The 13,416-nt window shown below is 51.9% G+C and overlaps 1 protein-coding gene across 7 annotated transcripts in view; it reads right to left on the bottom strand.

Moving 5' to 3' along the window:
* The window catches only part of RASAL1 (RAS protein activator like 1), a 33,828-nt gene that overhangs the window by 7,593 nt on the left and 12,819 nt on the right, over positions 1-13,416 (bottom strand). For 6 of the 7 annotated variants that reach the window (XR_003436708.1, XM_027124658.1, XM_027124663.1 and 3 more), the window contains 9 exons: positions 10,973-11,102; positions 8,551-8,632; positions 8,276-8,407; positions 6,398-6,486; positions 6,021-6,138; positions 5,734-5,887; positions 5,292-5,356; positions 4,886-4,998; positions 2,632-2,824 (listed from right to left, as the gene is read on the bottom strand). Coding sequence is in view for 6 of the 7 variants with exons in the window: in XM_027124658.1 (XP_026980459.1) it covers positions 2,632-2,824; positions 4,886-4,998; positions 5,292-5,356; positions 5,734-5,887; positions 6,021-6,138; positions 6,398-6,486; positions 8,276-8,407; positions 8,551-8,632; positions 10,973-11,102 (1,076 nt within the window). In the remaining variant the exon portion in view is untranslated. The remainder of the gene's footprint in view (positions 1-2,631; positions 2,825-4,885; positions 4,999-5,291; positions 5,357-5,733; positions 5,888-6,020; positions 6,139-6,397; positions 6,487-8,275; positions 8,408-8,550; positions 8,633-10,972; positions 11,103-13,416) is intronic. The other variant, XM_027124659.1, reaches the window with a different exon arrangement.

Below are 13,416 nucleotides of genomic sequence, written 5' to 3'. Positions count from 1 at the left end.
CAGCAAGGACTAAAGATTGGTGGTACAAGGGGAAGTAGAATGGGAGACAGGTCAGGAGGCCATCCTGGTCTGCCGAGGAGGCTTTTCCTCTCTGGGCCTCAGTTTCCCCACGTGGAAAATGGAGTAATAATACCAATCCTGCACGATCAGAATTAGCCAAACAGCCTCAGAGTCTGCTTTGTGCCAAGCACTGTGCTACGGGCACAGCCCTATGAAAGAGGCATCATCATTATTCCCAGTTTACAGCTGAGGAACCAGAGGCTCAGAGGTGTCAGGTGACTTGCCCAAGGCCACACAGCTATAAGTGGCAGAGCCAGGATTTGAACCCAGGCAGGATTTGAACTCTGCTCTTCACCACACTCTCCTGCATTCAACACTAGCTACGGAGTGTCAAAAACTAAGCCTGAACTGTCACCTTTACTCCTAAAGCAATCCCATGGGGGTAGATACTATTATCTCTGTTTTCCAGATGAGGAAACTGAGGCTCAGTGGTGAACCCAGTTCAGCTGGCTCCCTTGCCAGCCTCTGCCCCCTGCAAACTGTAAAGCATGGCGCCCCTCTGTGTGAGACCCAGGCCTGGCCCACCTGCATGCACGTAAGGCTGGTGCCCCCAGCTCCAGCAGAGGGGACTTGGGGAGAAGGTGTCTCTCTATCCTGGGTGCAAGCTCCCCCCAGGGGGCTCCTCACCTACCCCTCACACTCACCAAGCTATATTTAGCCCGAGAATGTGCTGCAGTGTTTATTTAGGGGTTGTATTCACACATAAGACAATACCCTCTCTGGGTGTGTGCCAACTTCCCGGGGGCACCTCTGAGTTGACAGTGAGCCCTGACAGGAGCTGGGCACCTGGAGCTGCCCAGAGGTGAGGGTGGAGGTCCCACTCATCTGGAACCCTGAACTGCCCCCAAGGCTGCCCCCACAGCCCACCATGTTCCAGGGTAATTTTAGCCTTTGATATCAGCTCATCAACTTCCTCCTTTCTTAAGAAGGAGGAACAAGTATCAGAGCGGCAAAGAAAGGGGCTCCCTTGGGTTCCTGCGACCCCACCCATCCTCGTGGGCCTGAGGAAGTCCCTGCTCCCTGCCCGTGGCCTCTGCCTACCATGGAGGCTGAAAACTGGGGGACACTTGGGTGTCATTGATCTTGGTTCCTCCCACAAGGGCCAGGCTGTCTGGGGCGCTGGCCTCCCGCTTCCCTCCCTTCCTCCCTGCCTTGGCTGTGTCCCACTTAGCACCTCCACTGGCAACCCAGGCAAGAGCCCTGCAGCTGTGGGGTAAATCACCCATGTCCCAGTTTGGAGGCCCAGAGCTCAATCCTCAGGTGGGGATGAGGGAAGAAGGAAGAGGTTCCCACTGCGAGTCTGGAGGCCTAGCCTTGAGTCCACGACTCTTGGCCAAGGTGCCTCACCTCTCTGGGCCTCGGTTTCCCCATCTGTAAGTGGGGAGAGGTGTGGCATAAATCAGGACCTCTTAACCCAGGCTCTAGGGGTTGGGCCATTACATCTCCAACATTTAGCGGGTCCTAGACCTTTCTGCAAAGCGAACCCCAGTCTGCATTTGTATTATGTCAGTGCTGTGTAAGACCTAGCCTCACTCGGTGTCATTTGTAAGCAAGGACCGTGACTGCCACCTCGGAAGGCATGCTGAGCATTAAACCTGGGGGTCTCAAACTGGCAACCCACAGGCCAGTCCAGCTGCAAACGTGTAATGATTGGCTCAAAGTATTATTGTTGTGTTATTGTTGTTAGGTAAACTAGTGCCAAAATTAAAAAAATAAGATTCCACACATAAAATCCAGACTGTTGGATTAAAAAACAAAAAAACTCTGAAGATCAGGCAATATTGGGTCCCCATTCCTACATGGCAATAATTGATTGTCTGGATCTGCCCCTTTAAGACAAGCTGTGGGAGCTCCAGTTTGCCACAGTCCCTACCACTCCCTACTGTACAACACCTTGACTGCTCTGTTCATTTACCTCACCTGCCTGAACCCTACAGCACCTAGAGTTCAATTTTGTATCAGTATTAGAAAAGCACTAGCATGTGCAGGGATTTCTTTTTAGACTTTATTTTAGGTGTCTGCTACTGAGTACTGTGTGCCAGCCATCTCTGTCTCTCTGTCTCTCTGTCTCCCTAATAGCTGGAATTTAAGAAGCACTTGCTTTGCGCCAGACTGTATCATTTGGTGGTTATGAGCACAGGTTCAGGAGTCTGCCTGGGTGGGTGCCTATCCCATCACTACCCCCTCCTAGCTGTGTAACTTAACCTCTCTGGGCCTCAGTTTCCTCCTCTGTAAAATGGAATAATACTGGCACCCGGCTCGTAGGGTGGAAGCGAAGACTAGACGAGGTAATAAATATGTAAAACAAGGTCTGACTCCTAGAAAGGGCTATATATAGTGTTAACTGCTATCATCATCATCATCATCATCATCATCATCATCATCATCACCCCTGGGTCCCAGATCCTATCAGAACACTGTCCCCACTTCTGCCAAGACACACAGCACTTCAGCGTAGGCAGCTCAGGTTTTGTCCCGCCCCTGCCCTTCCTCTCCCTGTGACCCTGGACAAGCTACTGCCCCTCCCCAGCCTCAGTCTCCCCATCTGCCCAATGGGAGTGCCTGGCCCACCTTGTGCTCTGCCTGGGGAAAGCGCTCCTCCACGCACTGGCGCAGCTGCTTGAAGGCGAGACGGATGGCGGGCGGGCAGCGCCCCACGGAGCCCACAATGGTATCCACGATGGGCTCCAGGTAGCCCGTCAGCAGTCCCAGGCTGGCCTCCCGCACGTGCTCCTCGGAGGGCGCACCCTTGAAGGAGATTCTCCTGGGGGAGCAAGTGGAGGGCTCCGCCTCAGAGCCTGGCATCTGCCTGCTCAAAACCCTCCATGGGCCCCAACTGAGCTCAGAGAGCACCCACCTTCCCATCCCATCTCCATGGCCTCCCCTCCTACCATCCACTGCAGCTGCTTCAACACATGGAGCTTATTTCTGTCTTGGGGCCTTTGTACCTGCTGATCCCCCTGCTGGGAATCACCTCCTCAAAGAGGCCATCCTTCCCCCACTGCTCATCATCACGGACCCTGGTTCAGTGCATTTTCAGCATGGACCTGCCAGACACACACTCCTGCCCCAGGGCCTTTGCACTTGCGGTTCCCCTTGCCTGGAACACTCTTCCAGCAGATCTGTGCACGACTCCCTCCCTCAACTCCTCCAAGTCTTTGCTTCCATGTCCCCTTCTCTGGGAGGCTGTCCCTGTGACACCCTACGGAATATCGCAAGCCCCTCCCCTGCTCCTGGCTCTTGCCAGGACCCTCCCTCACTTTATCTCCCTCCTTTCCACTGATCGCCTGCAATAACCTTCTTCTTTAGTTTATTATCTGTCTCCCCCGAGAAGAGGGACTTGTGTCCATTTTCTCCCTGCTACGAACTCAGCTTTCAGCCCAGTGCCTGGCACATAGTAGGTGCTTAACAATTGTTTCGTTGAATAGACGATGGAATAGCACTTTTCTACCTGCAATGATCTTGCTCCCTTCCTTCCTGTCCCCATGCAGGTTTAGGGTCTGTCTTGTCTACCCTCAGATTGTGAATTCCATGGAAGCCAGACTGGGGGTTCTCAGCCCCACTGTGCCCTGGACCCAACAAGCTAAGCCCTGAACTAATTGTCTCTGGCATTGAATCATTTAATCCTAATGGCAACCCAATGTTAGATTAAGTAGGCTGATTGTTCCCATTTAACAGATGAGGAAACTGAGGCTCAGAGAGGTCCCCTTGCAAATAGGTGGCAGAACAGAGATTATAACTCAAGACTGCCGGTTCCAGAGTCTGCCCAGTTTCCTGGATGCTCCAGCTCCCTGCGGGCGCCCACTGACTCCCACCATCCTTGCCAGGGGTGCTGGGAAAAGCCCTGGCCTAGGGGTTTCACAGATGGACTCTGCCCTTCTGCTCAGGGCCTGGATTCAAATCCCCACTTTGCAACTTCCCAACTGTGCAAGCTTAGGCAGGTGACCTCCCCTCTCTGAGCCTCAGTTTCCTCATCTGTGAAAAGGGTCCTAATACCTGCCTCCGGGGTGGTCGGAAGGTGAGGGCAGCACTTGTTGGGCAAGGCCCAAAGTGAAGGAAAGACCCTCTCCTGCCTCCACCATGGTCCCCAATGGACTGCCCAGCAACCGGCTCGGATGGCTTGGCAGGAACAAGCCCGCCCACCCTAGCTGGAGGAGGAAAGTCCTGGCAATAAAGGAGGAGCCCATGGGCTTCCCTGGCGGTCCACTGGTTAAGACTCTGCACTTGCACTGCAGGGGGCGCTGGTTCGATCCCTGGTCAGGGAACTAAGATCCCGTATGCTGCACGGCACGGCCAAAACAAAAAAAGAAAGGAGGAGCCCAGGGAGGCATGAACTGACTCCCCTGACCCCGTCACTGCCCTGCTCCCTAACCCCATGTCATCGAGCGCTGCAGGATGCCACCTCTGCTCGCAGACCCACGCGGGGCCCTCCCCCAAGGGCCTCAGCCACCACCACCACGATAATAGAAATAACTAGTACTTATGGAGTATTAGTTAATGCTGGGCTTTGTGTATATAACTCAGTTAATTCTCATGACAATCCATCAGGTAGATATTCACGGGGGTTTAAGTAACTTGCCCAGCAGGTGTGGCAGAGCTGGGATTTGGACCCCGGGAGCTCATGTCTCAGAGTCCTGCCCATAACCACTGCATGACACCGTCTGAGGGGCTGGGCGCTTGCAGGGGAGGCTTTGAGGTAGAATGCGGGGCTCCTGAGCAGTCGTGCTGGAGGGAGGGGTGGGGGGCAGTCGGCAGAGACCCGGCCTGACAAGGCTGCAGGCAGACAAGGGGCCCGTGGACGGTTCACCCCTCAGGCTTGGCTCACCTGGTGCGGCCCAGGTCCATCTTGCACGGGTCCAGCTCCATGTACTTCTTCTCCTCGAAGACGCGGTTAATCACTGGCCTCAGGACCTCGTGCAGGTAGGGCATGCCCACGAGCTGGGGGCAGGGGGGCACCACACGGGGCGGGGCTGAGGGCGAGGCCAGGGTGTGCCCGTGAGCGAGGGTCAGGGGGACCACGCAGGGAGAGGTTCAGAGCGAGGCGGGGGCCTGCCCAAGGGCTGGGGTTGGGGTGCGACTCAGGGCTAGGCCAGCCACCAGCCACCAGCACCGCAGCTCAGTCACCCAGTGCTACCTGAGGCTGGCCAAGCTCTGGGGTCCGAGTAAGCACTGGGAAGGGAGTTCCCTTGAGGAAGCTGCTGTCGGGCCCCCCTAGGCCTTCACCAACTCACCTTCAGAAACTGTTCCATTGACTTGGATGCCAGGGAGTTAGAACGGAAGAGGGTGTTGGGGTCAGCTGGGAGGACAGAGGGAAGTGTTTGCTGGGATTTGGGTGGCTGAATCCACCTCACCCCACCCACCCAAGGTGGGGGTCATGATTCTTCCAGCCTCAGGAATTGAGGAGATTTGCAACGTCAACTCCGTTCACAGTACAAAGGCCCAGAGTGGTTAAGTGAGCTGCCTAGGGTCACACAGCTCATGAGTAGCAAAACCAGGGCCTGAACCCAGGACCATGCTCCCAGCTGACTGGGAGTGCACAGCCCGTGCCACCTCCGACACATACAGACACAGCAGCCCCTGCCCTCTGCCTGAGGCCCCCCCATTTCTCTCCCAGAGACGCGCTGCAGACTCATCCTTGGGGAGTGATGCATGAGGGTCATGCAGGCAACTCACTGGTCCGTGCCACCTCACGCCGGGTGAGATAGTCCAGAAAGGGCCCAGCCAGGCCCTGGCCAAGAAAGAGCTTCACCAGCTTGGTGGCAAGCTCCTGGCGGCAGTCCCCCGAGGTCAGCTCCTCCAGGACAGCCAGGGGGCTGGCAGCATCTTCCTGCACAAGGACAGGAGGCAGGAGAGGTGGCCTGGGGCCCTGGGACCCCAAAGCAGAAAAGCCCAGCTAGACATCCCTGAAGCAAGGGGAGGCCATGATCCAGATCCCTGCCCACCCGCAGTGATGCACCCACCTCTGCTGGCCCCAGCACAGACTCCATGAGCAACTCCCTGAGTGGCTGGTAGTACTGGGAGGGCAGGACGCGGTCCTCGGTCAGGCGCACCTTCAGCCGAAGAGCACCCAGGCTCCCCCTGGCCAGGGCCAGATCACAGGTGAAGGAACGTAAGTATGTATGGGCCAGCGCGGTGAGCCAAGATAGTCAGGTGTGAGTACAGGTAAAGAGCATAGATATTTGTAAAACAAGACAGGTGTGGACAGGTGTGGGCAGGTGTGGCCAGTATAAACAGGTGTGAACAGATATCAACCGGTATAAATACTGTAATAATACAAGCTGAAGGTGGTACCCAACATGGTTCCAGCCCAGCCTCCTCCCTCTGCACCCACGTTTACCCAGAATCCTCCTCCGCTCTGGGAAAGGGCAGGAGGTGGAACCAGCCATTGGGCGGATTCTGCTGTAGGACCTGCGGGGGGAACTCCACCTGTGGGGGGGGACACACAGACCCTCAGCAGAGCTCTGCCCCACCCAGCCCTGGAAGAAGAGGTCGGGCTGCCCACCCAAGGAGGGGCGGCAAAGCCCGCCAAGGGCTACCTCCTCCTCCCATACCGTATCCTGAGGGCCTCCAGGGGACACTTAATTTACAGTTGAGGAAACTGAGGTTCAGAGAAGTGGAGTGACTTGCCCGAGGTTACACAGCTGCTAGAGACAGCATGTCTGGACTGAGTGTATTTTCAGCTCTGTTTAGGGACGAAACTTGCATCTATCAAAAGGCATAAAGGGAATTCCCTGGTGGTCCAGTGGCGCGGCCAAAGGTAACTAAATAAATAATAAAGACAGTCCAGAAGGCCCGCAAGCCCCACCTCCCTCTCTTTTTAAATAACAACTTTACGGAGATATAATTCACATCCCATACAATTCACTGATTTAAAGCGTGTAATTCAGTGGTTTTTAGTATATTCACAGAGTTGTGTGACCATCACCACTAATTTCAGTCCGCTTTCTATCAGTTCCCCCACCAAAAAAAGGCCTATACCCATTAGCAATCACTCCCCATCCCCCAGCCCCTGGCAACGACTTATCTACTTTATGTCTTTATAGATTCGCTCGTATTAGACATCTCATATAAATTAAATCATATAAGATGTGGGAGGTTTGGGACTGACTTCTTTCACTTAGCATTGTGTTTTCAAAGTTCATCCACGTTGTAGCATGTGTCAGTACTTTGTTCCTTTTTATGGCTGAATAATATTCCATTGTGTAGATATACTACATTTTGTTTATTCGTTCATCTGTTGATAGACATTTGGGCTGTTTCTACTTTTGGTTATTATGAACGATGCTGCTATGAACATTAATGTAACCTATTTGGTGTGGATATAAATTTTCATTTCTCTTTGGTACACACCTAGGAGTAGAACTGCTGGGTCATGTGGTAACTCTATCTTTAATCATTTGAGGAATTGCCAGACCATTTTCCAAAGCCGCTGCACCATTTTATAGTCCCACCAGGAGTGCATAACCAAGTCTTCCTCTTATTTGCTCTAATATTGCCTCCTTTTAAAAACTGTCAGCCTTTGGAGTTCCCTGGTGGCCTAGTGGTTAGGATTTAGTGTTTTCACTGCCGCAGCCCAGGTTCAACCCCTGATTACGCAGTGCGGCTGAAAAAAACCCAAAAACTGTCAAGTCTGAGTATACATCCACTACTACTGAGAGGCAAGAAAAATCACGCATTTTACAGATGGGGAGACTGAGGTTCCAAGAGAAAGACCTTGAGCCCAGTGCTTCCAGGAGTAAGAGTTAGTCTTAGATTCTGGAATCAGAGAGACCTGAACTCAAATCTTGACTCTGCCATTTCTTAATCATATGACCTTGGGAAAGCCACTTAACCTCTCTGAACCTTCATTTTCCCATCTGTAAAACGGGGACAACAATGGTCCTAGCCTCTTAACAGTGGCCATCAGGTGATGATGACCAATGAGGTGATGCTGGAGAAGCACTTAGCACAGGGCTAGCACACAGTCATCCTGGGTACTCTCATCCCAGAATAAGAATCTGGGCCCACCCTGTGACCTTGGACAGGTTCCTGCACCAATGGAACAATGGCACTCCATCACCCAGGCCTGGCCAGGGGACCTGATGAGGCAGCCTTCACATCTACCCTTCCAAGCAAGCCCGAAGATGCCCAGTCCATCTCCCCCTTCCCCACTGGAGGCAATGGGAAGCCATGGAGGGTGTCAGGGGAGGGGGGTGTTGGGGGGGGGCGTGCTCACCATGCCCAAGAAGTCATTCTTGCCAACCATGTCCCAGTCCCAGAGCTCCACCCGCAGCGGGGATGGGGGACCTGGCATCTCCCGCAGCTCCAGCACCTCATCCCAGTGTGGGAAGCGAGTCTTCTTGATGGTCTGGGAAAGGAGGGAGTGAGAGAGAGAGCTAATGCGACCACTGTCCCCATTTTACAGATGGTAAAACTGAGCTTCAGAGAGGTTAAGTGGCTTTCCCAAGGTCACCTGATGCCCCACTCTCCCAGCTCCGCTACACCACTTACCGAAGTCTCCAAGCTCTGGCTGCCCCAAAACACACGTGCAAATGGGTCAGATGTGCCGGAGATGTCTCGAGGGGCCAGGTCCCTGGGGACAGATGAAGTAAGGGGTTGGGGGGGGGGTCACAGGACCCTTGAGGAGCAAGACCCAAGCTGGACCTTGGAAAGGGGCTTCAGGGTAGACCATTCAAAGGCTGCTGGTTTCCAAGGCAACGAACTACCCCATTGTAGGGATCCAGTGAGGAGCATCCCTCACCAGAGCCATCCAAGCCCAGTATCTTCCTATTGACTAATGCTACCCTACGAGGACACACTACTATGCCCCTAGTATCTCCCTATTGACTAATGCTACCCTACGAGGACACACTACTATGCCCCTAGTATCTTCCTATTGACTAATGCTACCCTACGAGGACACACTACTATGCCCCTAGTATCTCCCTATTGACTAATGCTACCCTATGAGGACACACTACTATGCCCCTAGTATCTTCCTATTGACTAATGCTACCCTACGAGGACACACTACTATGCCCCTTGTATCTCCCTATTGACTAATGCTACCCTACGAGGACACACTACTACGCCCCTATTTTCTAGGGAAGGAAACTGAGGCACCGAAAGGTCAAGTTGAACATCACAAAGCAGCAGGTGAAGGTGCAGTGAGGAGGGGGAAGGGAGCCTCAGTTTCCCTGGAGCCCCTGGATGGGAGACCAGATGCCAGATGCCAGGGTTCAAAACCTGACTCTCCCATTCACTGGCTGGGTGACACTGGGAAAATTTACTTCACCTCCCTGAGCCTCAGTTTCTTCATCTGGAAAATCGGAGTAATAACAGACCAACGTCACAGGGCCAAGGGTTAAATGTGACAATATGTGTAAAGGGCTCAGCATAGCAGCCGGCAGGTGGTAAGTGCTCAGCTCACTCATTCACTCAACAAACACTCATGCCCACACTGTGCCTAGGACGAAGAAAAGGCATGAAGCAGGGACCGCCTGCCTCTGGTTGCCATGACAACTCAAAGGCTCACCCCAGTCAGCCTCTCCCACCCCTCCTTCCCAAGGTCCCCCAAATCCAGGGACATTCCCACACACACACACCCAGGGGCTGCTTGTTTCCTCCCGCTGCTCCTCTCCCACCCCTGCTCGGCATCCAAAGCCTTCTTTGGTTTCCTAGGAGCCAGCCTAGTTGCTAAGCGACTGCAATCAGTCCCTCTCCTGCTTGCAAGGATCCTGCACAGCTTTGTGGCTGGGGAGGAGGTCATAGGCACACAGCAGATGAGGTGTCCCTGCCCCATACTGAGTCCTTTTGTTTGTCCTATGCCTGCCTGCTACTTCATCCAGACTCCAGGGAGCCCCAGCTGGGGACAGAAATCTGGAGGTTGTAGGAGAGGCACAGAGAGGGCAAGATAGGGCTTTAAGGTCACAGAGCAAACTAGAAACAGAGATCCAGCCCAACCTGGGCAAGGACTGGCCTAAAAGTAAGGGTCGAGGGAGTAAGGTGTTGAAATAAAAGGCAGAAAACAAGATAGGAGATGGGAGGGAAAAGAGGAGTGGAAGTATTTAAGGAAATAGAGGAATGGGGGAGCTGAGAAACAGAGAGGAGTGATAAATAGGCAAGAAGATGAATATCCCAGAAGCTGCTGCCCCTGGAGGTTCATCTGTGGGTTTTACTAGTCCTGCATCCGTCTTCCTTCTTATGTTTCTTTGGGACAGGACCTATCCCTCCCTCTCTCCCAGTCCACATGACTTATGTGAGTTGATCCCTCCTTCCACTGCAGGAATGGGCTTGGAACTCAGGCCTGACCAGTCAGAGTCAGTGTAATTGGTTTAGTGATAGGCATGTACCCCAGATTGGGTCAATAAGAATTAGTCCCAGGATATTGGTTGGAAATGGTGAAAGACAGAAGTTCTTTCTCCATTGGAGCTGCCAAGTTGATAGCATGCCAGTCTGGGGCTTCTGGGGTCATCTTTGCCCCTACCTGGGGGAGAGACTGTCTGAGGATGAAGTTAATACAAAAGACATCCAAGGAATCTATTTCTACAGAGTCCTGATGTCACTGTTGGAGCACCTGGATCCAGCCATGCCTGAAGCTACATGCCATTCATACAAGCCAATCTGCTTAAGCCAGTATGAACTGGGTGTCTATCACTTACAATTTGATTAATACACCTCCACACTCATCTGTCTGGTCATCCTGAGTATCTGGCCTTTGGTTGCTAGTCACTGGGGCCCCAACAAAGATTTTGTTTGTGCTTTAACCCAAGAAATTTGCAACCTGGTGAGCTTGGACCGTTTGCCTGCCAAGGATCCTGGTTGTGAGCCCAGAAGTGTGCCAGGAGAGAGGTGGTCTCAAGGCAGGAGGACCCAGTGGATTTCTGCTCAATCCCAGACCATCCTCCCATCCAATCCCCCATCATGACCATACCTGGCCTGGAGCACGTGACAGCGAAGACAACGGCCCCTCACATCCTCCAGCATCTGCACGGCCAGGCAGATCTCACCCTGCACCTCTGCATCAGGGTCCACATGGCTCAGGTTGATCCAGTTATCAATTCCTGGAGGGCGCAGGCACTAACATTCATTAAGCACCTACCGTGGTCTAGACAGTGCATTAACTTAAAAATTCAATTAACATTAAAAAGGTATTGAGTCTTGGACCTCTCATGTTAGCTTTCTGTTGTAGGTACTGTAATTATCCCTACTTCCAGATGAGGAAAATGAGGCACAGCGAGGAAGGAGCTTTGCCCATGATCCCACAGCTAGTAAACAGCAGAGCTAGGATTTAAACACAGGCAGTATAGTTCTAGGGCCAATGCCCCTAACCATGTACTATCACACTCTTCATCCTGATACATAAAGCCCCGCATCATTTAGTCCCAATATACTCCCCCCTCAATAAAAACCTTGGGGGCTTCCCTGGTGGCGCAGTGGTTGAGAGTCTGCCTGCCGATGCAGGGAACACGGGTTCGTGCCCCGGTCCGGGAAGATCCCACATGCCGCGGAGTGGCTAGGCCCGCGAGCCATGGCCGCTGAGCCTGCGCGTCCAGAGCCTGTGCATCCGGAGCCTGTGCTCCGCAACGGGAGAGGCTGCAACAGTGAGAGGCCGGTGTACCACGGAAAAAAACAAAAAACAAAAAAAAACTTGGACATTCCTATCTCTGAGCCTTCATTCAGGCTCTCTGCTTGAATCAATCAAGTCAATCTTAGTCTCAGTCTTAACCTCTCCCTCTCTCCTTCTCCCTCTCCCTCATTTCTCTCAACACTTTAGAGATATTGTTCACTGACTTCCAGCTTTGATTGTAGTTATTGGGAAGTCATTTCAGCCTAATACTTGATCTTGTGTGAATAGTCTATCTTTTCCAAGTTTAAGGACTACGGCTTTGATGTTTGCTGCAGTTTCCCCACAATGTGTCTAGGTAAGGATTTTTTTTTTTTTTTTTTTATCCTGCTTAGTACAGGTTGTGCTTCTCCTGCTTATGGACTCATGCCCTTCCTTGAGTTTTGGAAAATTCCAGGTGGTCAATTTTTTTTTATCATTTCCTCTCCCCAGCTTTTTCTATCTTCTGCTTCTAGGACTCCAATTAAATGAATGTTAGACCTTCTCAGTTATTTTCTATGCCTTCAACTTCTCTTTTAGACTTTCCTTCTCATTTCTCTGCGCTAAGGTTTAAATAATTTCTTTCTGAATGAACGATCTGCTGTTGAACTCAGCCACTCAGTTTTCAGTGTCAACAACTGTACTTTTTATCTCTACAAGTTTGATTTGGTTCTTTTCCAAGTCAGTCTATTTTTTTAAGGTATTGCTTTAATTTATCATGGTTATTGCTGGCCCTTTCTGGTGATTAATTTATTGAATTTTTTAAATTTCTATAATCATAAATACAAAATCTAAAGTCTTTATGGGTCTAGATCTGAGGGCCATTGTCTCTGCTGACTCTCGCTCATGGTGGCATGGCACACTTCCTTGAGTGTGTGGTGTTCTTTGATTGTGAAGCCATGCTTGTTGGAGCTCACTCTGTGGGAAATTCAACGTGAAGATGCTTATCCCTGGAGGGCAGTGGTGGTTGCTTATTCTGGAAACTTTTAAGGGTCTCAATCTAATGGGGAATTCTCAGATTCAGTAATATCTGCCTTCCCCCTAGCCTAAGATTCAGTCTGTTTGTTGACTGTGCGTTTGATATTGACATTTACTTTCAGGGAAATCCTTCCTGATTTCCCTTCTTGTTGCTCACCACTCCCCGTTAGGTTTTAGCTCATGATTTGCAGGAGGTGGGGGGAGGAACGCTGAGGGTTTTTTCCTTCTTTACATCCTTCCAACAATGTATTAGGAATTGCATGTAATTCCGGATCTCACTGTTATGTGGCAGGAGGGCCCTTCTGAGGATCTAGTTCCCTCATGCTGCTGGAAGTGTAAGTTGCATCTCACCTCTCTAGCTCCACCGCTACCCCCAAGTCCAGGATGCCATCAGTTTTTCTCACTTGATTATTGCAACAGATACCTAATTGATCTCCCACATCTACTCCTGTCCCACTGTGATCCAATATCCACACAGCAGCACAGAAACCTTCTGAAAATGTATCTAATCTCTTCTGTCAGTGCATCCTCTGATATTATGGCTCCAATCTCTTCACTGTCTTACTCAGGGACCATCGATGACTCCCTAGTGTCTCTAGAAGAAAGTCCAGACTCTGGCCTCCTCCCCAATCAACCCCCATCGAGTATTCCATCTGGCCTGGCTTACACCTGACATTAGAAGAGGATCCATGGAGATGTGCCTTAGCATCTTTGCCAAAGCATCTTTAAGAACTAACTCATTCCCCTTCCTCCAGGAAGCCTTCCTTGACCACACTAGCCCTCACTGCCCTCTA

This window comes from Aethalodelphis obliquidens, unplaced genomic scaffold (assembly GCF_003676395.1).
Source record: "Aethalodelphis obliquidens isolate GAN/ISIS:26980383/991018 unplaced genomic scaffold, ASM367639v1 scaffold28, whole genome shotgun sequence".
Lineage (NCBI taxonomy): Eukaryota > Metazoa > Chordata > Mammalia > Artiodactyla > Delphinidae > Aethalodelphis > Aethalodelphis obliquidens.
The sequence above is the reverse complement of the archived record's forward strand: the minus strand, read 5'-3'. Positions and strand labels throughout refer to the sequence as shown.